Source organism: Pseudophryne corroboree, chromosome 4 (assembly GCF_028390025.1).
Source record: "Pseudophryne corroboree isolate aPseCor3 chromosome 4, aPseCor3.hap2, whole genome shotgun sequence".
Lineage (NCBI taxonomy): Eukaryota > Metazoa > Chordata > Amphibia > Anura > Myobatrachidae > Pseudophryne > Pseudophryne corroboree.
Window position 1 is genome coordinate 608320678 of NC_086447.1, and position 25559 is coordinate 608346236.

The window sequence follows — 25559 nt, forward strand, 5'->3', positions numbered from 1 at the left end:
TTTAATAAATTTGCAAAAATCTCAAAAAAACTTTTTTAGCATTGTCAATATGGGGTATTGCGTGTAAAATTTTGAGGGGAAAATTAATTTATTCCATTTTGGAATAAGGCTGTAACATGTGAAAAAAGAGACGTGCTGTGAATACTTTCCGGATGCACTGTATGCTAGGTAAACAGATTAATAGAATACTTAATGGGAATAGACACAGTGCACTGTGCAATACCCACAGTGCCCACTGAGATCCATGTCCCACTGCAGCTCTCCTGCACATAAAACAAATTATACAGACCAGATTTTATAAGGCTGGGTGGAGTGAAGCAGGGTCTATGAGGTCACATGGTGCAGCTGCTGCCCAGTACCTTTGTGTACTGCCGGTAATGGTAATATCCTGCTGGGGATGGGGTGAATAGCTTGCAAGTGGCCATAAGTCCTGTGGGTCAGCAGTAACTGCTGTTTTGAGAGCTTTGAAATCACATTTCAAGTATGGCGCCGTCTATGAGTCAATAGGAGCTCGCAGTCCGGCAGCCGGCTCTGCTGCTGGATGCTCCAGATTGGCTGCTAGTCTGTGAGCTCACAGCCGGCATCTCTGTCCCCATGGCTACCCGACGCCCTCCTCACTGCGGCGCCTATCTCAACCACGTACTTGGTGTAATGGTCAGGCCGTCCCTGGAAAGAGGACCCTTCAAACAATTATTACCAGTTATTTATATAGTGCACACATATTCCACGCGCTTTACAGAGAGAATTATGGTCCATTCACATCAGTCTCTGCCCCAGTGGAGCTTACAATCTGTTCCCTACCACATGTACATGCACACACATTCACGCTAAGGTTAATTTTGTTGGGTGCCAGTTGACCTACCAGTATATTTTTGGTTTGTGGGAGGAAACCGGAGCACCCGCAGGAAACCCACGCATGTACGGGAAGAGTATACAAACTCTACACATTTAGGGCCAGGGTGGGTATTGAACCCATGACCTCAGTGCTGTGAGGCAGTAATGCTAACCATTACACCATCCGCACAATAGAAGTTCCCTTCGCATCTCACTTTCTCCTTAAAATTTTGAAACAGGATTAAGTCATCCTGGTTGGCCTCTTCAAGGGCCGTGATTAGAGGGGATATAATTTCTTATGTAGCTAATAACTGTAAGGAATTCATAGGTGCTTTTAAATCTGCTCAGTATTTACTTACAGTGTATTTTCATGAATATAAGTCCTTACCTACCCCAGCTCATAAACAAGATTATTAAGAACACAAAGCTCATTTTGATGGGATACTGACAGACATGGGAGAGTGTTTTATCATTCATAAGCAGGGCCGTTTCTACAGGCGTGCGAGCCGTGCATTTGCACGGGGCGCCCGCCGCGGCTCCTGCTGGCAGATGCTGCGGCGCTGCCTTCAAACTCCTGCCTCCCCCCGCCCCTCTGTTTTACTCCGCTCGCTGGGCGGAGTTATACATTGTGACGCGATTGCGTCATGACGTAGTGACATCATGATGTCATAAGCGTGGGGTTTAAATGATAAAGGTAGACGCAGCAGAGGAGCGGGTGGGCGCCTTTTTATAAGTGACGAGTGCGGCAGTTAGTTAGGCGCCAGGTCAGAGCGGCTTAGGCTGACGGAGCGGAGGCCCTACGGAGGAGTCACTCACTGCAGCTAGAGACAGCTTTTCAAAGGGCGCGTGCGGCGGCCCGCGGGCTGCGGCGGTGTTAGGGGAGGAGGACCGTGACGGACAGGCTGCAGCACTCACACCGTAACCCACTGATCTGACCACGCAGTGAGTATTCTGCAGCCAGCCCAGCAGTCTCTCACAGTCACAATCAGACTGCTGGCTTTTAGGGGCAATGTTCTTGATGTAGTTAATGTAGGCTATAGATGGAACCTGCAATTCTCCCCCCCCCCCCCCCCCTTGTGTGTGTGTGTGTGTGTGTGTGTGGGCGCTGCCCTGAGCAACATGGAATCCTATAATTCAACTTATTTTTAAATGGTGCCAATGTGTGTATTTATTTTGCAGGGTGGGGTTGGTGGGGTAGTTCATCATGTCATGCCTGACATTTTATCCCCCTCCATTCCCTTCCTTTTTTTTTTTTTTTTTTTAATTAAAGGGTGGTGTGCAAGGGAGCCTATAATGTCACCTTATTTTATTGTGGGGGTGGGGGGACACTTGCCTGCCGTACTGTATAAAATGGGGACTCTTGCCTGCCGTACTGTATAAAATGGGGACTCTTGCCTGCCGTACTGTATAAAATGGGGACTCTTGCCTGCCGTACTGTGTAAAATGGGGACACTTGCCTGTCGTACTGTGTAAAATGGGGACACTTGCCTGCCGTACTGTGTAAAATGGGGACTCTTGCCTGCCGTACTGTGTAAAATGGGGACTCTTGCCTGCCGTACTGTGTAAAATGGGGACTCTTGCCTGCCGTACTGTGTAAAATGGGGACTCTTGCCTGCCGTGCTGTGTAAAATGGGGACACATTCCTGCCGTACTGTATAAAATGGGGACTCTTGCCTGCCGCAATGTGTAAAATGGGGACTCTTGCCTGCCACACTGTGTAAAATTGGGACTCTTGCCTTCCGTAATGTGTAAAATGGGGAAACGTGCCTGCCGTAATGTGTAAAATGGGGACACGTGCCTGCCGTAATGTGTAAAATGGGGACACGTGCCTGCCGTAATGTGTAAAATGGGGACACGTGCCTGCCGTAATGTGTAAAATGGGGACACGTGCCTGCCGTAATGTGTAAAATGGGGACACGTGCCTGCCGTAATGTGTAAAATGGGGACTCGTGCCTGCCGTACTGTGTAAAATGGGGACTTTTGATTTTATTTTTTTCCCTGTGGCGGCTGTGATATCAGATGAGGCCATGCCCATTTCAATAAGGCCACACCCCCTTTTTATAGCTATGGGGGGGGCACATTTTTTCCCCGTCAATGGGGGGTGGGGGCGCATTTTGAAATCTCACACTGGGAGCCAAATTGGCTAGAAACAGCCCTGTATAAGGAATATAAATGTAACAAATATGGTAATACAGTACAGTACGGGGAATGTGTCACAACTGAGGGCTGGTGCTGACCAGGGGGAAGCCTCAGTTGTAGGGGCTGAGGTATATGTGTACCTGGGAGGCAGTACAGGGTTCTTAGACAAGCAGGGAACCTTTAGAACAAATGCCCGAAGGCGTGACCAAGACAACGAAGGAAAGTTCAAAGGTTTATTAAACACAGTTCAGAGGAATACGGATGACTTGGTACAGGTAACAGGAATCACAGTTCAGAGAAATACTTGGGATCGATGGCGGAGCACCGATGGAGACTTGGGATCGATGGCGGAGCACCGATGGGGACTTGGGATCGATGGCGGAGCACCGATGGAGACTTGGGATCGATGGCGGAGCACCGATGGAGACTTGGGATCGATGGCGGAGCACCGATGGAGACTTGGGATCGATGGCGGAGCACCGATGGAGACTTGGGATCGATGGCGGAGCACCGATGGAGACTTGGGATCGATGGTGACTGGGGATCGATGGCGGAACACCGATGGTGACTGGGGATCGATGGCGGAACACCGATGGTGACTGGGGATCGATGGCGGAACACCGATGGTTACTGGCAGGGCAGAGCACCGCTGGAAGCTAGAAGCTGGAAGCCGGTCTCAGGTAACTGCCAGTCACAGGGAGCAATGTAGACACTGCAGAGTCAGGCTGTACAGCAGAGAAAGTCCATGGGAGGACTGCACACTGGAATCACTGAAGACAATTGAAGCACTGACCATCTTTTCAGCCCAGGAACAAGATATTTATACCAGCTGGGAAACAGGGATTGGCTGGCTGATTAAGCAGAGTCTAGAGTGCAGCTGCTGGGTAATTAGGTAGAAACCAGAGTGCAGCTGATAGGCTGAAAAGTAACATGTGATGAAAACAAACATGGCTGCGCCCATGTTTGAACTTGGAGGGAAAGACGGTTTGTAACTTGCATGTGAAACTTAACCCTGATGCTGCCAGAATCACAGTAAAGAGATTAGAAACAATGAGATGCAGCGTGCTGCACACAGACAGTGCAGATGGAATCCAGGCTTGGAACACTGGGACAGTCTCAGGAGACATTTGGAAGGTAAATACTGATAAGGAATTACCTGGATCGTGACAGCACCCCCTCCTTTAGGAGTGGCCCCAGGACACTTCTTATAAATTCTTTACCTGAACAAACGGAAGAATCTAGATTGAATCCTGATGAACTTGAACTGGCTGGAACCAGATGACACTGTACTGGACCTATGGACGAGACCAGATTGAGTCCAGACAAACTTGAACCGGCTGAGACCGGCGGAGACTGTTGAATCAGCTGGAACTGAAAGAGTCAGAATCCGGTTAGAACCGGAATGAGTGGTATCCGAGTGTTCAGTTAGACCATCCTGGACCTGGTCCATGCTGGATGCCAACAGGGTGGTGCTCTCTGAAGACGGCAAACAGGAGTTCATAACTGCATCTGTAGCACAAAAATTTCCATCTGGGAACTTGGCTCTGGATACTTCCCTTGGGGCTGAAACTTTGGTGACCCCTCCTGGGGTTGCAGAAACGAACGCCCCTTCTTGGGCTGTAGACACAGACGCCCCTTCTTGGGCTGTAGACACAGACGCCCCTCCTTGGGCTGTAGACACAGACGCCCCTCCTTGGGCTGTAGACACAGACGCCCCTCCTTGGGCTGAGTAAAGAGCATCATCATTCCAGGATAGTTCGGACGCTAGGATCTGGTACTGTACCAGATATTTACCGACTGTTCGTGTCCCCTGACGTAGCCGGAGGATATCAGAGGAGGCAGAGGTCACACGACCTGGTTCATCAAAGATGCGCCTGAAGGTTGCCACGAAATCTGCATATGAAGAGAGCAGGGCATCAGACTTCTCCCATAGAGGTGATACCCAATCGAGGGCGGAGCCACTGAGGAGGGAGATGATGTAAGCAATCTTGGTGTGGTCAGTTGGGAAACTGCCAGGCTGTAACTCAAAATATATCTCACACTGATTTAGGAAACCCCGACAGGCTTTTGGGGAACCATCAAACTTGGCAGGTGTCGGTAAATGGAGACAAGGAGCAGAAACGGGAATGGTGGGTGGGGATACCACCAAAGGTACTGCAGTCGGCACACTGGACGCCCCTGAACCACGGAGGGTTACTTGTATTCCATCCAGCCGAGAGGAGAGGTCCTGGAGACAGCGGATCACATGACCCTGTGCAGTCTCCTGACGTTCAAGGCAGGCTGCAAGTTCTTGCATCGGCCTGGTCGCTTGGACCTGGTCTCCGGCCGTATCCATTAGGTCAGTGCTTACTGTCACAACTGAGGGCTGGTGCTGACCAGGGGGAAGCCTCAGTTGTAGGGGCTGAGGTATATGTGTACCTGGGAGGCAGTACAGGGTTCTTAGACAAGCAGGGAACCTTTAGAACAAATGCCCGAAGGCGTGACCAAGACAACGAAGGAAAGTTCAAAGGTTTATTAAACACAGTTCAGAGGAATACGGATGACTTGGTACAGGTAACAGGAATCACAGTTCAGAGAAATACTTGGGATCGATGTCGGAGCACCGATGGAGACTTGGGATCGATGGCGGAGCACCGATGGAGACTTGGGATCGATGGCGGAGCACCGATGGAGACTTGGGATCGATGGCGGAGCACCGATGGAGACTTGGGATCGATGGCGGAGCACCGATGGAGACTTGGGATCGATGGCGGAGCACCGATGGAGACTTGGGATCGATGGTGACTGGGGATCGATGGCGGAACACCGATGGTGACTGGGGATCGATGGCGGAACACCGATGGTGACTGGGGATCGATGGCGGAACACCGATGGTTACTGGCAGGGCAGAGCACCGCTGGAAGCTAGAAGCTGGAAGCCGGTCTCAGGTAACTGCCAGTCACAGGGAGCAATGTAGACACTGCAGAGTCAGGCTGTACAGCAGAGAAAGTCCATGGGAGGACTGCACACTGGAATCACTGAAGACAATTGAAGCACTGACCATCTTTTCAGCCCAGGAACAAGATATTTATACCAGCTGGGAAACAGGGATTGGCTGGCTGATTAAGCAGAGTCTAGAGTGCAGCTGCTGGGTAATTAGGTAGAAACCAGAGTGCAGCTGATAGGCTGAAAAGTAACATGTGATGAAAACAAACATGGCTGCGCCCATGTTTGAACTTGGAGGGAAAGACGGTTTGTAACTTGCATGTGAAACTTAACCCTGATGCTGCCAGAATCACAGTAAAGAGATTAGAAACAATGAGATGCAGCGTGCTGCACACAGACAGTGCAGATGGAATCCAGGCTTGGAACACTGGGACAGTCTCAGGAGACATTTGGAAGGTAAATACTGATAAGGAATTACCTGGATCGTGACAGAATGCAGAGATAGAGGCCCATATATAGGGGTGTGGTCAGCCCCCAGAGGGGGTGTGGTCAGCCTCCACAGAGTGTGCATGGCCTGGGACCCTTTATAAATATTTAGTGTATATATAGTAAATACTGCTAGTTCATGCATGAATATATACCAGATTAATAACAGCAACGCACTGTAGAGAATCAGATTACTCTACAGTCTTGTGCAGTATAAGGTAACATATGTATAATTCAAGTGCACAGTCTGGATCCTGATTTCTATAAAAGGGGGTGGGCCCCCAGGCAGTGGGGCTCACCAAGGGTTTCCTATATATCCCTAAGGTGCCAGTCCTAGTCTGCGGTAATAGGACTGGTCGGTTATTGTCTAACCTTTTGAGGGGTCCATGTCCTTCAGTTCTCATCAAACAGCTGTATACGTCCACTGGAATTTATACTTCCTCTAGCAAACAAATAGTTGACAAATTTCACTCCTTTTGTGCAGCTTTATATAACTCATCAGAGCCTGATAGGCAAAATCGTGATTATTTTTGGTCATCTATTGTCCCACCCCAGTTGCCTTCTGACTTGGTTGCATCCCTGACTGCTCCAATTACTATTTCTGAGGTTGAGAAGACTATTCAGGGTTTGAAGTTAGGTAAGACCCCACAACCTGTTGGTCTTAAAGGGAAATTCCATAAGCTTCTCTCCGCCAGAGTTGGAGATACCTTAACTAACATGTACATGAGACCTTAACTAACATGTATCACATTCTGACAAATCAATCTTTACACTTATATTTTAACTCAGTGATTCTCAAAGTTTTGCCCAAACTGGGCGAAGATCCAGAATATTATGGGTCGTATAGACCTATCTCTCACCTTAACACTGACATTTTATTGAAGATTCTGGAGAAGTGGGTAAAACTGATGTTACCTGTGTTAATACATGAAGACCAGACTGGGTTCATTTTGGGGAGGCATTTAATGACTAACATACGTAGGGTACTGGCAACGGCTCAGTGGGTGCGTGAACCAATGACTGAACTACTGTACTTTCATTTGATGCGGAAAAAGCCTTTGACCTGGAGTCCCGGGCCATTTGTATCATGGGAGAGGGGAGGGGTCCTGGGGTGCACACAGGTAATGAGAGGTGTGACCCTGTGGAGACCTTTCAGTAGAACTGCATACAAAGAAAAGGTTGCAGGTGCACAATTCAAACATTACCAATTTATTAATAATAATCATTGCAATAAAATTTAGCATTTTGAGCGAGGTTTTTCGCATAGTTATTGCCATAAGTAACGGCTTGCCCACCACATCCAGGTGACCTCATTAGTCGGGCAAATCCCTTACATTTTAGGGGGTACAAATCTAGGGCGCGGGACACGCCAAAAAGAAGCAGCTGAGTGACCCCAGGGCAACACTAAAGTGAAAAAATATATAGTGAAAAAGTGAAGATAGGTTAGTGAGAGAGGCTGCTGAAAACAGCAGGGGTAAATTAGTGAGAGTTAACGAAGTGAGAAGTAAAGTAGTGAGAGGTAAATTAGTGAAAAGTGAAGGTGGGAAATGAGTTGCACTGAAAGAAAAGACACGATAGGGATGAAAGTAAATATGAAAATAAGTGTTAATCTGTGTTGCTCCTGAGACCAAACAGCCACAACAGTCCAGGGGGACCCCCCCCCCAGAAATATACCCCCATCTGATAATCCGATCTACATTTGCGCAGGACTCACCTTGCTCTGCATGCAGTCTAAGAAATGTCAGGAAACTAATTAAACCAATATGTTGGACAGGTGGGCGTGGGTGCTACCACCAGGCAGAAGGGGTCTCTGGCCTTCTATTGTGTATGTAAATACACAGCATTAGGTATACAGGGGAGGGGTCCTGGGGTGCACATAGGTAATGAGAGGTGCGACCCTGCGGAGACCTTTCAGTAGTACTGCATACAAAGAAAAGGTTTCAGGTGCACAATTCAAACACTACCAATTTATTAATAATAATCATTGCATTTGGAGCGAGGTTCTTCGTATAGTTATGGCCATAAGTAATGGCTTGCCATTTGTATCATACCTTGCACAAATTTGGGTTTACCTCTATTTTATTGATATTCTAAGCTTATATTCAAACTCTTCATCACAAATTGTCTGCAATGGCTATATTTGTGATCCTTTTTCTATACACTGGGGCACCAGGCAGGGCTGTCCACTTTCACCACTCCTATTTGCAATTGCACCCAAGCCACTGGTTATTGCCCTTCATCAATCCTCCGTGTTTCGAGAAATCAGATTTGGGAAAGGGGAACTTAAAGTTGCATTATTTGCTGCTGATATGCTATGTCTGATCCAGTTTTCTCGATTCCGGAGCTGCTTAAACTCATTGTAGCCAAGTCGGAGTATATACCACTTTTATGTGCTTCTATCAAATTTCTTTCTATTCCTGTTTTTTTCACAAGTATGTCTGGCCCATCCAAATATTTGGAGAGTTATAAATACCGTCTTTATTCTGTGAATTTCTCTCTTTCCTATCCTCCATCCCGAGGCTCTTAAACAATTGGTCATCATTGCCTCTGTCTTTGTTGGGTAGAGTTTCTGTACTGAAAAGTATTTTATTTCCCAAAATATCCCAGTCATTTGACCGCTGACAGTAGAAGCACTTTTTGCACCTATTCTTGATTACATGGTTACTCTCTCATTAACTATATTATGTCACATATAAGATAGCTAAAAGCAGAAGTTGACTGCAAAACTCTGGGAGCACTATCATTCATATTTCCCTCAGTGTGGCTATTATTACACCATAAAAATTATATATTTATTCTTTCAATAACATAAATATATCACACACGAGTGCTTTATGATCTTCTGAATACCTAATATATTTTTTCATGGGCTTTTCATTGATTGATATCTTTTAGCAACATAAGTAACGCACTATATATGTATTCATTCAAAAAATTCATATTAAGTGTGCAATATTAATCTCTTCAGTTTTTCCTTACGTTCATATGCGCATATACTACATACAGGCCCTATCATTGTGGGTTCAATATCAAAGGATAAAACCCCCAAAAGTAGAAGCCAAATATATGCTATATAAAAGCTTCCTTCTTACTTTCTTTTCCCTAAGATATCTTGCATGTTTGACCACAGGGAAACTCATACAAACAACTGATCAATTAATAATGAAGTACTAAAGGAGACTGCTTAAATACAAAAATCTATTTATTTATGCAATTCTCTTCTAATTAGCAACATTTTTTGCTGAATGAATAACTTACAACTGTTTGAATGTTGTTTGCATATTGATACTGTATCATCACAATTATGTTACCAATTGTTATCATGGAATGACTTTCTAAATATGAGATACTTAGTATCATTTGGGTAAAGAGATCTTGTCTCCATATCCTAGGAAAGTGTCATCTGGAACTAGGTGTCTACAGCATCACCTCTGGTACATTGCATATATATTTTGTATTACCTTCCTCTCCTAAAGGCAAGCATTTATAACATGGGCTTTCAAACGAGGATTATATGACATCATATGTATTGGAAACTACAATATTGTACACTAACATGCTGGTTATCACTGGATTGGATATTTATCCACATTTAACTTTACATAAGTGTTTTCTTTTTTGTATGTTTGTCTTTTGTGAGTCCTTGGATAAAAGTTAAGTTTTTACAGATTTATAAGAGTGCCCCAGGAAAAAAAGAGTTCTCTGTTTCTGGATTCAGTTTTGCATTTGATATATGACAACCTGTAAAGAAATGACGCCTTGTGACATTTTTTAAATGTATTACATTCCCCAATACTTACTGTCAACCTTTTACTCTATTACAAATTCTACATAGTTAGTTAAGCTTTAGATAGCTTATTTGTGATTCTGTCCAATTTTTTCTTCTTCCTATAAATGTATTAGTAATAACAAATAAAACAAGTATATCTTAAAATTGAATACACAAGAATATAAAGAAAAATAAGTAGGGTATTCAACCACATTTCAAAATTTGTAATTAACACAAATAACCATCTTATTTTAGGATATTTAAGACAAATAAGACAAAGAATAAAGAAACAACAAAAAAACACAAAACATTAGGAGAGAAAATGTGGGGGGCCACAATCTTGGGAAAACAGAAGAGCGAGAGAGAGAGAGAGAGAGAGAATGCAACAAAAGAATTTTACTAGAAAGTAATGGTGTAAGGTAATAATAGTTGAGGATGTGAGATGTTTTTTTAATGGCTTGAAGAGTAACCTAACCCAAAAGTGAACCAGGTTTTTCTTTAAGCATATGCAAAGATGGGGGAGATAGTTGTTTACAGCATTTGTCTATGATGCATCTAGCAGCTTAAAGCACGTAAAAAATTAGTTTATTTCTAGAATTACTAAACCCTGAAACTGGGAGACCTAATATAGCCGTCTATGGACTTAGAGCAGTGTTTCCCAACCACGGTCCTCAATGCACACTAACAGCCCTGGTTTTAAGGATAACCATACCTGATCACAGGTGATTTAATTAGTACCTCAGTTATTTTGATTGAACCATTTGTGCTCAAACATGGTTATCACTAAAACCTGCACTGTTGGTGTGCCTTGAGGACCGTGGTTGGGAAACACTGACTTAGAGGTACTGTATTTGTAAAATGTAACTCGGTTCCCAATCTCACCCCAGTGCGGAACAACCTTAGGACAGGAAGAGAGGAAAAGGGGAAAATCTTATGAAGTATGGTTGGTACCAGATACAATCTAAAATAAACAAAAAAGTACACAATGTTACAAGGGAGCTCTGGGATAAAAGTGCATTTGTCGAAGACAAGTTATTATTAAATAAAATATATATTAAAACGATAAGTATAAAAACAATGCATCACACTGATATAAAACACTGCAAGTTAATAATCCATGATACCACAGTACTTAAAATATTCACCGACTGTATGTTTCTCCTTACAGTAACTATTTAAGAAATTGTTGACAACTCACCTCCCGCCCCGCAACCACCTCTGCCTGTCAGTCAGGCAGAGGCGATCGCAACAGTGAGATGTTTTCACACTAAACAATGGGCATCAGGCTATGATTGCTGCCGCTGCAGCGACAGGGTCTGAATTAGGCCCTAGGATAGAAAATTTAATTCTGGGTGGTTTATCTAAACAAATGTAGTTATTGCTTTCTGCATCTGATGTAGAGCCTTCGGAAAGAATAGCAACTGGTATAGTCTGCATAAGGTAAAGGATCTTCAGTAAGACATCGGAGACCATCCTGCCAAACCAAGATATAGTCTGCTTCCTACACGACTGGAGTTCAGAGACGATTGAAACAAAAATAGTAGGAAAATTCTCTTTGTATTGAGACCTATAATTGGCAGTAATACATTACCCAGAGATTTAATTTTCTTTTTTGACACCACATAAAGTTATATTTACAAGTGAGTGAAGTGGTAAGGCTTTGTGCGGTGATGCGTACTGGTAAGGCTATGGATTTAGAATACTTTATCTAATAAGCGGAGTAAAGTTACGTACACACTGGGGGGGAGATGTGTGCTGAGTGAGGGAAGGACGGGGACAATCATTTCACCCAGCTGTGAAATGCATGCCAAATCTAGAGCTGGCGATAGCTCGGGACTGTGCATTGCTGTCGCCGGCACCCTACACACGGAGAGACCCATGCTTAATTTCTAAGCAATCTGGTCAGATTGCTTAGACTTTAAATACGGATCTCTCCGTGTGTAACCCCCCCCCCCCCCCCCCCCCAAGAGTTTATAATCTTAAGATTTGGGATAGAGGTGTGAGGGGAGGAAACAGTTAATAAAACAATCAACAAATCACAATAGTTTATATTCCTTATCCCTACAACAATTCCCGTAATATCTGCATTTGAACAAATTAAACATGCAAGAGCTTAAATAGAAAGAACAAAAATGAATGGTGGGAGTGGACATCCCTGCCTGGTACAGAGGCGGAACTACCGCCAGTGCAACCAGTGCATTGCACTGGGGCCCGCCACTTGCCAGGGGCCCAAAGCATGTAATGAGTCAAACTGACTCATTACATGCCGCTGTGTGCTGCGGGCAACCACTGCCCGCAGCACACAGCCGCCCACAGGACACAGGAGTCGGAGAGGAGCACAGCGGTCACGGGCACGGGGGTAAGGAGAAGGAGGGAGGTGGAGGAGGGAGCCGCAGCAGCGCTTTGCTACTGGTTGAGGCGCTGCTGCTGCTGTCCCTCTGCTTCACTATAGGCTGTCTTCCGAGAACAGCCTATAGTGAAGCAGAGGGACAGCAGCGCCTCCACCAATAACACAGCGCTGCTGCGGCTCCCTCCTCCACCTCCCTCCTCCTCCTTCTCTCCTGCCCGGGATCTCTGCCAGAAGCTGCACCGAGGAGCCTGAGCCAGCGGAGTATAATTCTTTCTTTCTTTCTTTCTTTCTTTCTGTCTGTCTGTCTGTCTGTCTGTCTTTCTTTCCATGTGCAAAAAGGGGGACCGTCTGCCGCAATGTGTAAAAAAAGGTGGAATCTGCCTGCCGCAATGTGTAAAAAGGGGTAATCTGCCTGCCGCAATGTGTAAAAAGGGGGAATCTGCCTGCCGTAATGTGTAAAAAGGGGAATCTTTTCCGCAATGTGTTAAAAGGGGGAATCTGCCTGCCGCAATGTGTAAAAAGGGGGAATCTGCCTGACGTAATATGTAAAAAGGGGTAATCTGCCTGCCGCAATGTGTAAAAAGGGGGAATCTGCCTGCCGTAATGTGTAAAAAGGGGGAAATCTTTGCCGCAATGTGTAAAAAGGGGGAATCTGCCTGCCGCAATGTGTAAAAAGGGGGAATCTGCCTGCCGTAATGTGTAAAAAGGGGAATCTTTTCCGCAATGTGTTAAAAGGGGGAATCTGCCTGCCGCAATGTGTAAAAAGGGGGAATCTGCCTGACGTAATGTGTAAAAAGGGGTAATCTGCCTGCCGCAATGTGTAAAAAGGGGGAATCTTTGCCGCAATGTGTAAAAAGGGGGAATCTGCCTGCCGCAATGTGTAAAAAGGGGGAATCTGCCTGACGTAATGTGTAAAAAGGGGGAATCTGCCTGACATGATGTGTAAAAAGGGGGAATCTGCCTGACGTGATGTGTAAAAAGGGGGAATCTTTGCCGCAATGTGTAAAAAGGGGGAATCTGCCTGCCGCAATGTGTAAAAAGGGGGAATCTGCCTGATGTAATGTGTAAAAAGGGGGAATCTGTCTGCCGTGATGTGTAAAAAGGGGACGCTGTCTGCCGCAATGTGTAAAAAGGGGGAATCTGCCTGCCGTAATGTGTAAAAAGGGGGACGCTGTCTGCCGTAATGTGTAACAAGGGCACGCTGTCTGCCGTTATGTGTAAAAAGTGTACGCTGTCTGCTGCTATGTGTAACAAGGGCACGCTGTCTGCCATTATGTGTAAAAAGGGGACACTGTCTGCCGTTATGTGTAAAAAGTGCACGCTGTTTGCCGCTATGTGTAAAAAGGGCACGCTGTCTGCCGTTATGTGTAAAAAGGGGGACGCTGTCTGCCGTAATGTGTAAAAAGGGGACGCTGTCTGCTGTAATGTGTAAAAAGAGGAATCTGTCCGCTGTAAGGTGTAAAAGGGTCTCTACCTGGTGTAGTGGTGCTACTGTGCGGCGTAATTTGAATAATGGAGACTACTGTGCACTAGAAACAACAGGTGGATGTCTTAGACACCCAAATCCCAGGCGCAGATACTGAATTAAATTAATTCACCTAGATTGGGTGAACACCAGCTGCACAGACTAGGCCTTGCAAGGGCCTGAAATTATACGGGAATACAAAAGAGATGTGTCTGCGCGCTTAGTGACTCCCAATAGAGTGATATCAGGTGAGTATTTGCCTTTACTAAAAAACCAAGAGACTTGTTAAATTAAATTCTTTTACTATAATCAATTCACATTACACTTAAATAGATACATTTGTTAAAACATAAATTAAAATGTAACTGCTTGATTGTTAATATGTTTCAACCGGAATGCATTCCTTATTTATTAAATTAGTATAGTAATATAAAGCCGTTTTTACTTAATTGATTAAACCTGTGTTTTATACAAAGGTAACCAATTAGTTAGAACCATAAATCATCTATTAAATTTTGCCGTTATTGCCACATTTTTCTCATTACTATATGCCAGAATTGACGGGACGAAACGCGTTGACGTCATCACCCGTTTTTTCAACCGCTGATTGTATCTCTGGCCGCATCTGCCGTGTTTGCCGTTCTCAGCTGTGCCGGTCCTGCTGCTCACTTCTTGCCGTATCCTATGTGTCTGGCTACCGCTCACAGCCGCTGACTGTATCTACAGCCGCATCCGCCGTGTCTGCCGCTCTCAGCTGTGCCGGTCCTGCTGCTCACTCCCTGCCGCATCCAATGTGTCTGGCTACCGCTCACAGTGTACGTATCCACTGAGGACATCTATACCCACGGCTCACTATAACTGGAGCCTTCTACACGCTGCCGAGTGTAGCGCCGACAACCTGTGAAAGCCTCCACTTCTACTACCGCTGATTGTGTGCTTCTAAACGCTGTCCATGAGCCGGGAACTCCAAAAGGTACATACCTAAAATCTATCTTTGCACTTGTGCTATAGTGCTAAAACGGAGGACATTCCCAGGAAAGGGTAATTATAACCCCGTGCTAACGGGCAAAACACACCAAGAAAAATCAATCCTGCACTGGGACGCCAGTGACAGGTCACAGTGGAGACTTTTATAATACCATATCTATATTATTAACTGGCATATAGTAATGAGAAAAATGTGGCAATAACGGCAAAATTTAATAGATGATTTATGGTTCTAACTAATTGGTTACCTTTGTATAAAACACAGGTTCAATCAATTAAGTAAAAACGGCTTTATATTACTATACTAATTTAATAAATAAGGAATGCATTCCGGTTGAAACATATTAACAATCAAGCAGTTACATTTTAATTTATGTTTTAACAAATGTATCTATTTAAGTGTAATGTGAATTGATTATAGTAAAAGAATTTAATTTAACAAGTCTCTTGGTTTTTTAGTAAAGGCAAATACTCACCTGATATCACTCTATTGGGAGTCACTAAGCGCGCAGACACATCTCTTTTGTAGACTACTGTGCACTGTTTTATGAATTGGTATTATTTTGTGGTATTTTGTGGTGTGGTATTATTATTACCTCTTCCCCACAAAGCCACGCCACTATGTATTTTTGAGCGCGCCTACAGCGCGCACTGCCCCTGTTTTGCATGCAGGGGTGGGGCTCCGATGCCGTTTCTTGCACACAGTGCTAAAATGTCTAGTTACGGCACTGTTGCTAGGTATTCATTTCTCTGGCCCTGAGCAGGTCCCCCTCACCAGATCCTCTCCAGGGGTGAGGGGGTGGACTTGGATGGGATGGGGGGTGGGGGCCCAAAGTATTTTGTTGCACCTGGGCCCACCGCTCGCTAGTTCCGCCACTGGCCTGGTATTATTACTTAGCTTAAAAATATTAGAATCACTGCCATTCACCCTCACCCTTGCAGTTGGATTAGAATATAGAGCTTGAACTCCAGTCAGTAGCTCCCCTCACCCCCGAAGGCCAAACATACTGAGAGTAGCTAACATAAAAAGCCATAAGATCTTATCAAACGCCTTCTTGATGTCTAATGACAAGACTAGAGAATGCATTTTAGATTTGTTATTTACATGGATGAGATCTACTGTTCTACTAGTATTATCTCTAGCTTGTTGGCAACGGATGAAGCCCACTTGATCTACTTGTACAATCTGGGGAAGTACCTTATTTAATCTCATAGCAAGAATTTTAGAAAATAATTAATATTTCTCTAACGTCCTAGTGGATGCTGGGAACTCCGTAAGGACCATGGGGAATAGCGGGCTCCGAAGGAGGCTGGGCACTCTAGAAAGATTTATGACTACCTGGTGTGCACTGGCTCCTCCCACTATGACCCTCCTCCAAGCCTCAGTTAGATCTTGTGCCCGGCCGAGGTTGAATGCACACTAGGGGCTCTCCTGAGCCCTTAGAAAGAAAGTATAGATTTAGGTTTTTTATTTTCAGTGAGACCTGCTGGCAACAGGCTCACTGCAGCGAGGGACTAAGGGGAGAAGAAGCGAACTCGCCTGCTTGCAGCCGGATTGGGCTTCTTAGGCTACTGGACACCATTAGCTCCAGAGGGATCGACCGCAGGCCCAGTCCTTGGTGTTCGGTCCCGAAGCCGCGCCGCCGTCCCCCTTACAGAGCCAGAAGCAAGAAGAGGTCCGGAAAATCGGCGGCAGAAGACATCAGTCTTCACCAAGGTAGCGCACAGCACTGCAGCTGTGCGCCATTGCTCCTCATACACACTTCACACTCCGGTCACTGAGGGTGCAGGGCGCTGGGGGGGGGCGCACCTGAGAAGCAATAATAACACCTTGGCTGGCAAAAATACCACAATATATAGCCCCAGAGGCTATATATGTGGAAAATACCTCTGCCAGAATCCAGAAAAAAGCGGGAGAATAGTCCGCGGAAAAGGGGCGGAGCTATCTCCCACAGCACACTGGCGCCATTTCTCCTTCACAGATCCACTGGAAGGAAGCTCCCTGGCTCTCCCCTGCAGTCTACACTACAGAACAGGGTTAAAACAGAGAGGGGGGACACTAAATTTAGGCGCAGTATAAATTATATAAAAGCAGCTATAGGGGACATAACTCAGTTAGTCCCTGCATTATATAGCGCTCTGGTGTGTGCTGGCATACTCTCACTCTGTCCCCCCAAAGGGCTTTTGTGGGTCCTGTCCTCATTGGAGCATTCCTTGTGTGTGTGCGGTGTGTCGGTACGGCTGTGTCGACATGTTTGATGAGGAGACTTATGTGGAGGCGGAGCAGATGCCGATAAATGAGATGTCGCCCCTGTGGGCCGACACCAGAGTGGATGGATAGGTGGAAGGTATTAACCGACAGTGTCAACTCCTTACATAAAAGGCTGGATGACGTAACAGCTATGGGACAGCCGGCTTCTCAGCCTGCGCCTGCCCAGGCGTCTCAAAGGCCATCAACGCTCCCTCAGATGGCAGACACAGATGTCGACACGGAGTCTGACTCCAGTGTCGACGAGGTTGAGACATGTACACAATCCACTAGGAACATCCGTTACATGATCCCGGCAATATAAAATGTGTTACACATTTCTGACATTAACCCAAGTACCACTAGAAACAAAGGGTTTTATGTGTGGGGAGAAAAAGCAGGCAGTGTTTTGTTCCCCCATCAAATGAGTGAATGAAGTGTGAAAAAGCGTGGGTTTCCCCGATAAGAAACTGGTAATTTCTAACAAGTTACTGATGGCGTACCCTTTCCCGCCAGAGGATAAGTTACGCTGGGAGATATCCCCTAGGGTGGATAAGGTGTTCACACGTTTGTCAAGGTGGCACTGCCGTCTTAGGATACGGCCACTTTGAAGGTACCTGCTGATAAATAGCAGGAGGCTATCCTGAAGTCTGTATTTACACACTCAGGTACTAGACTGAGACCTGCAGTCTGCTGCAGCGTGGTCTGTACCCCTTTCAAACAGGGATACTATTTTGCGAACATAAAACGTCGTCTTATATATGAGGGATGCACAGAGGAATATTTTGCCGGCTGGCATCCTGAATTATTGCAATGTCCATTCTGTCAGGAGGGTATTGGAGACCCGACACTGGACAGGTGATGCTGACTTTAAAAGGCACATAGAGCCTTATAAGGGTGAGGAATTGGTTGGGGATGGTCTCTGGGACCTCGTATCCACAGCAACAGCTGGGATGAAAATATTTTACCTCAGGTTTCCTCACAGCCTAAGAAAAGCACTGTATTATCAGGTACAGTCCTTTCGGCTTCAAAAAAGCAGGCGGGTCAAACGAGGGAAGAGGAAAAAAGCTGCACCAGCAGCCAGTTCCCAGAATCAAAATTCTTCCCCTGCTTCCTCTGAGTACACCGCATGACGCGGGGGCTCCACAGGCGTAGCCAGGTACGGTGGGGGGCCGCCTCAAAAATTTCAGCGATCAGTGGGCTCGCTCACAGGTGGATCCCTGGATCCTTCAAGTAATATCTCAGGGGTACAAGCTGGAAGTCGAGGTGTCTCCCCCCCGCCGTTTACTCAAATCTGCCTTGCCGACAACTCCCTCAGGCAGGGAGGCTGTGCTAGAGGCAATTCACAAGCTGTATTCCCAGCAGGTGATAGTCAAGGTGCCCCTACTTCAACAAGGACGGGGTTACTATTCCACACTGTTTGTGGTACCGAAACCAGCCGGTTCGGTGAGACCCATTTTAAAATGGAAATCCTTGAACACTTACATAACAAAGTTCAAGATGGAATCGCTCAGGGCGGTTATTGCAAGCCTGGACGAGGGGGATTACATGGTATCCCTGGACATCAAGGATGCTTACCTGCATGTCCCTATTTACCTTCCTCACCAGGAGTACCTCAGATTGTGGTACAGGATTGCCATTACCAATTCCAGACACTACCGTTTGGACTGTCCTCGGCACCGAGGGTGTTTACCAAGGTAATGGCAGAAATGATGATACTCCTTCATAAAAAGGGAGTTTTTATTTATCCCATACTTGGACGATCTCCTTATAAAGGCAAGGTCCAGGGAGCAGTTACTGGTCGGAGTAGCACTATCTCAGGAGGTGCTACAACAGCATGGCTGGATTCTGAACATTCCTAAGTCACAGCTGGTTCCTTCCACTCGCTTACTGTTCCTGGGGATGATTTTGGACACAGAACAGAAAAAAGTGTTTCTCCCGCAGGAGAAAGCCAAGGAGCTGTCATCTCTAGTCAGAGACCTCCTAAAACCAAAAAGGGTATCGGTGCATCGTTGCACACGAGTCCTGGGAAAAATGGTGGCTTCATACGAAGCAATTCCATTCGGCAGGTTCCATGCGAGGACTTTCCAGTGGGACCTCTTGGATAAGTGGTCGGGATCGCATCTTCAAATGCATCAAATGATAACCCTGTCTCCAAGGACCAGGGTGTCTCTACTGTGGTGGCTGCAGGGTGCTCATCTTCTAGAGGGCCGCAGTTTCGGCATACAGGACTGGGTCCTGGTGACCACGGATGCCAGCCTTCGAGGCTGGGGAGCAGTCACACAGGGAAGAAACTTACAGGGCCTATGGTCAAGTCAGGAGACTTCCCTACATATAAATTCTGGAACTGAGGGCCATTTACAATGCCCTAAGTCAGGCAAGACCCCTGCTTCAAAATCAGCCGGTACTGATACAGTCAGACAACATCACGGCAGTCGCCCATGTGAACCGACAGGGCGGCACAAGAAGCAGGATGGCAATGGCAGAAGCCACAAGGATTCTCTGATGGGCGGAAAATCACGTACTAGCACTGTCAGCAGTGTTCATTCCGGGAGTGGACAACTGGGAAGCAGACTTCCTCAGCAGACACGACCTACACCCGGGAGAGTGGGGACTTCATCCAGAAGTCTTCCTGCTGTTGGTAAACCGTTGGGAAAGGCCACAGGTGGACATGATGGCGTCCCGCCTCAACAAAAAGCTAAAGAGATATTGCGCCAGGTCAAGGGACCCTCAGGCGATAGCTGTGGACGCTCTAGTAACACCGTGGGTGTACTAGTCGGTTTATGTGTTCCCTCCTCTGCCTCTCATACCAAAGGTACTGAGAATAATAAGATGGCGAGGAGTAAGAACGATACTCGTGGTTCCGGATTGGCCAAGAAGGGCTTGGTACCCGGAACTTCAGAAAATGATATCAGAGGACCCATGGCCTCTGCCGCTCAGACAGGACCTGCGTCAGCAGGGGCCCTGTCTGTTCCAAAACTTACCGCGGCTGCGTTTGACGGCATGGCGATTGAACGCCGGATCCTGAAGGAAAAGGGTATTCCGGAAGAAGTCATTCCTACGCTTATTAAAGCCAGGAAAGATGTTACAGCAAAGCATTATCACTGCATATGGCGGAAATATGTTGCATGGTGCGAGGCCAAAAAGGCCCCAACAGAGGAATTTCAACTAGGTCGATTTCTGCATTTCCTGCAAGCAGGAGTGAATATGGGCCTAAAACTAGGCTCCATTAAAGTACAGATCTCGGCTCTGTCGATTTTCTTTCAAAAAGAACTAGCTTCAGTACCTGAAGTTCAGACATTTGTGAAAGGAGTGCTGCATATTCAGCCCCCGTTTGTGCCTCCTGTGGCACCTTGGGATCTCAACGTGATGTTGAGTTTCTTAAAATCACATTGGTTTGAGCCACTAAAAACCGTGGATCTGAAATATCTCACGTGGAAAGTGGTCATGTTATTGGCCTTGGCTTCAGCCAGGCGAGTGTCAGAATTGGCGGCTTTATCATGTAAAAGCCCTTATCTGATTTTCCATATGGATAGGGCAGAATTGAGGACTCGTCCCCAATTTCTCCCTAAGGTGGTGTCAGCGTTTCACCTGAACCAGCCTATTGTGGTGCCGGCGGCTACTAGTGAATTGGAGGACTCCAAGTTGCTAGACGTTGTCAGGGCCCTGAAAATATATGTTTCCAGGACAGCTGGAGTCAGAAAATCTGACTCACTGTTTATCCTGTATGCACCCAACAAGTTGGGTGCTCCTGCTTCTAAGCAGTCTATTGCTCGCTGGATTTGTAGTACAATTCAGCTTGCACATTCTGTGGCAGGCCTACCACAGCCACAATCTGTAAATGCCCATTCCACAAGGAAGGTGGGCTCATCTTGGGCGGCTGCCCGAGGGGTCTCGGCTTTACAACTTTGCCGAGCAGCTACTTGGTCAGGGGCAAACACGTTTGCAAAATTCTACAAATTTGATACCCTGGCTGAGGAGGACCTGGAGTTCTCTCATTCGGTGCTACAGAGTCATCCGCACTCTCCCGCCCGTTTGGGAGCTTTGGTATAATCCCCATGGTCCTTACGGAGTTCCCAGCATCCACTAGGACGTTAGAGAAAATAAGAATTTACTCACCGGTAATTCTATTTCTCGTAGTCCGTAGTGGATGCTGGGCGCCCATCCCAAGTGCGGATTGTCTGCAATACTTGTAAATAGTTATTGTTAACTAAAGGGTTATTGTTGAGCCATCTGTTGAGAGGCTCAGTTGTTTTCATACTGTCAAACTGGATATAGTATCACGAGTTGTACGGTGTGATTGGTGTGGCTGGTAAGAGTCTTACCCGGGATTCTAAATCCTTCCTTATTATGTCAGCTCGTCCGGGCACAGTGTCCTAACTGAGGCTTGGAGGAGGGTCATAGTGGGAGGAGCCAGTGCACCAGGTAGTCATAAATCTTTCTAGAGTGCCCAGCCTCCTTCGGAGCCCGCTATTCCCCATGGTCCTTACGGAGTTCCCAGCATCCACTACGGACTACGAGAAATAGAATTACCGGTGAGTAAATTCTTATTTTTTATTAATGAAAGAAATAGGCCTATAAATAGAACATAGATTAGGGTCCTTTCTCTGCTTATGAATCAGAACAACATGAGCCTCTAAAAAGTAATTAAAAAGTCTACAGAGATGAGGAAGTAAAATAGATTTGAACCATTTATAATAACTTGCTGAAAAGCCATCTGTTTCGGTAGCTTTTCCTGATCTCTGTAACTTTACCACTCCAATACTTCTAGTGAAATCTCTGAGCTCAGCTGTGTAACCTTTGACCAGCTTAGTTTAGGTAGTATTTTACTATGAAAGCATTAATATCCACATCTAAAAAGATGGATAAGTTCCTATTATTTTTGGCATTATAAAGATTGTACAAGTTGACTATCCATTATCCGGATACCTGTTAACTGAAATATTCCGAAAACCGGAATATTTCTGTCCTGTAGTGACGTCATGATGCGGCCAGCGTCATGACGTCACTGGAGTCTGTGGCTAATCACAGACAGGTGGGGGAGTGGCTTTGTAGCCCTTCCCTTACCACCGCTGACTCCCAGTACCTGCTGCTGACCCCTCAGACTTTCCCACTGATGCGCCGGACCTGCTGGGATCCCCGTTCACCCCCACCGACGTGCCGACCCACAGCGGTCCCCCCTGCCGACTCGCCAGACTCCCGGAACTCATCCAGATAACAGATAATCTGTTATCCGGAAAAATCCCATATCTGGAATGCTCCTGGTCCCGTGCATTCCGGATATGGGATACTCAACCTGTAATAAAAATCTTTAAACTCCTTAAGAATTTGAGCAGGGCTATACATCTTTGTCCCTTTTCTAGTTTTAATTGATACAGTATTTTCAGAAGTGATATTAGCTCTTTATTTTCTTGCCAAAAGGTTATCTCCCTTGTCCCCTTTTTCGTAGTACTTTTGATTGAGATGTCTAAGGCAATTTTCAGTATTTTTAGATGTAAGCGTACTCCTCATGCTTTCACCAGATGGTCAACGTCAGCAGAGAGCATACCTGTAGATGACTTATGTAATGCCTCTAAATGCTGTAGTTGAGCAGTTAAATGGATTTAGTATGAGCCCTTTTAAAGCGTGAAGCAATTTGAATAAAATGTTCTCCCATAAAGTCATCTCACCTGTCTCTGAGGAAGTATTAATATTAAATATTCTAAGAAAAGCTGAGATGTTTGTAAAGTAACTACCTTTTTGGACAGAAGAGACTCAGTAAGGCTCCAAGATGTGAAAGGGGAAACAGATGAAATACTTTCCAGTATAAGAGACATAGGGGCATGATCAGAAAAAGTAATTGAATGAGTTATAGCAGCAGATAATAGAAATCATATCAATTATAGTATAGTTATTCTGAACATGTGATAAGAATGTATAATCTTTTGCAAAAGGATCCTGAATTCTCCAGGAATCAAACAATACATGATTTTTAAAGAAGCAAGAGAAAGCCTTGGAGTTACATTCAGAAGATGTAGTTAAAGAAGATGGCAGCAGATGATCTCCCTTATGGTGGGTACACACCAGAATAATATTGGACCAATTTTCCATATTGGAACTTTAAATCGTCTACATCTAGTGTGTATGCACAATTACGCTGTCAACTGGAAGATATTGCACGCAAACTGGCTCTTTGTAATGAAGGACAGAACACTGATCATTATATCATTATATCCTTCATTATATCAGGCTGGTGTGTATGGGCAATCAGGCATGGTATGGGCCGAAGGGAATTTGGTCCGACAATTGGTTCTATTATCCATTGCTCTGGTGTGTACTTACCCTTATTTTGTTCAGCAAGTTTATAATCTAATGAGGCAAAAAAGAGGCCTCATTAAAATTGGGAGCATTCACTAAGGCAATAGGAACATTATTTAAAGTGACCACTACAATAAAAAAATCTACCATGTTTATCTTTATTAATGCTATCAGATTCTAAATCTATGTGGCTAGAAATCATAATAGCAACTCTCACTTTTATGGTCATAGGTATTAGGTATGGTGGACAGATTTTGTCTATTCTGCTTGCTGCATTTTTCAGGTTAAAATGTGTGGAATCTAAGTAACTCTTCTATTTCTCATTGCTCACAGTGATTCCTAAATTACATTTAGCAATTTGGCATGTGATGCCCATTAATATATATTATGGTGGTCTATTCAATTCAAGTCGGAATTCCCGACTTGTCAGAAAAAAGGCAGTTTCCGACAATTTAAGGTCGAATTCAGATTCAACCTATTCAATCAAACTGCCATTTATCCGACAAGTCAGAAATTCCGACTTGTCGGAAAACACGTGGATCGGCAGATTAGCCGCAGATCCACGTGTTTTGTCGGATTCGCGGGCAAATCTGACAGGTTTTAGCCCTGTTTCCGGTAATGTCAATCCGACTTTAAAAAAATAGGATTAGCATTGTTGGGAACGGCCAAAACTGTTGGATTTTGCCGCAAATTGAATAATGAAATGTTGGATCCTCTGTCGGAAAGGATCCAACATCACTTGAATAGACCCCTATATGTACAATATGTTAAGCATATCACTCAGTCAGTTTGTGCTGTTGTAATACAAGGTAAAGAAGTAAATTGCAGTATGTAGTAAAGAAGTGCTTACAAGTTATTATAGAATTGTCATGTATAAGCTCCGTTGTACATTGTATTTATTAGTGTTTTGTCTATTTGCAGAGAGCTGTGTCAGAAGAACAGGAGAAAATTGAAAAGCATGTTAAGGCTTCAAAAAATAAGGACAGTTCAAAGCCCCTGGACAAACCTGAGCAGTAAGACGTCCATTATATTACAATTTGAATGCAGACGTGCCAACATGATCAGTTTCAGCCGTGAGATGTGTCTGGTTCAGAATATCCTATTTGCATTGTGACAGCACTAACCTGGACTCAGATAATTAGTTTATGTAACCTAAACATAAAATATGTTTTACATCAATAAAATAATTCAGTTGAGATTACTCAGTCAAATAGTACTTGAGGAATTCTGAACCAGCCAAACATCTCTCTCATGTTAGCAACAGCGTATGAATCATTTCTTATAAAGATTAAATAAGTATGAACTTCATTTCATTATTTGGCACCTTACTGTTATCACATCAGTTTTATTTGAACCACTCATTACTGTTCTTTTGTTGTTTATTTTACATGCTCTGATTATATCTTGGCCTAACAATAAGCCCTGAATAGACAAATGATTTAAATAGGCTTCAGTGTGACATGTTAATATGATCACATCATGCAGTTCTTAGCTCCTCATTGATGCTGTGAATCACCTAAATCACATCCTAAAACTGCTCTATCGGATTGAGATCTGGTAACTATGGAGGCCATTGGAGTACACTGATAATAAGAATTTACTTACCGATAATTCTATTTCTCGGAGTCCGTAGTGGATGCTGGGGTTCCTGAAAGGACCATGGGGAATAGCGGCTCCGCAGGAGACAGGGCACAAAAAGTAAAGCTTTCCGATCAGGTGGTGTGCACTGGCTCCTCCCCCTATGACCCTCCTCCAAGCCTCAGTTAGGTACTGTGCCCGGACGAGCGTACACAATAAGGGAGGAATTTTGAATCCCGGGTAAGACTCATACCAGCCACACCAATCACACCGTACAACTTGTGATCAAACCCAGTTAACAGTATGATAACAGAGGAGCCTCTGAAAGATGGCTTCCTAAACAATAACCCGAATTAGTTAACAATAACTATGTACAATTATTGCAGATAATCCGCACTTGGGATGGGCGCCCAGCATCCACTACGGACTCCGAGAAATAGAATTATCGGTAAGTAAATTCTTATTTTCTCTATCGTCCTAG

General features: G+C 45.1%; 1 protein-coding gene across 1 annotated transcript in view; it reads left to right on the forward strand.

Annotated features, from left to right (window-relative positions):
- FMN2 (formin 2) overlaps positions 1-25559 on the forward strand; it is a 428360-nt gene that overhangs the window by 193101 nt on the left and 209700 nt on the right. The window contains exon 9 of the mRNA XM_063917606.1: positions 24422-24513. Within this exon, the coding sequence (XP_063773676.1) occupies positions 24422-24513 (92 nt within the window). The remainder of the gene's footprint in view (positions 1-24421; positions 24514-25559) is intronic.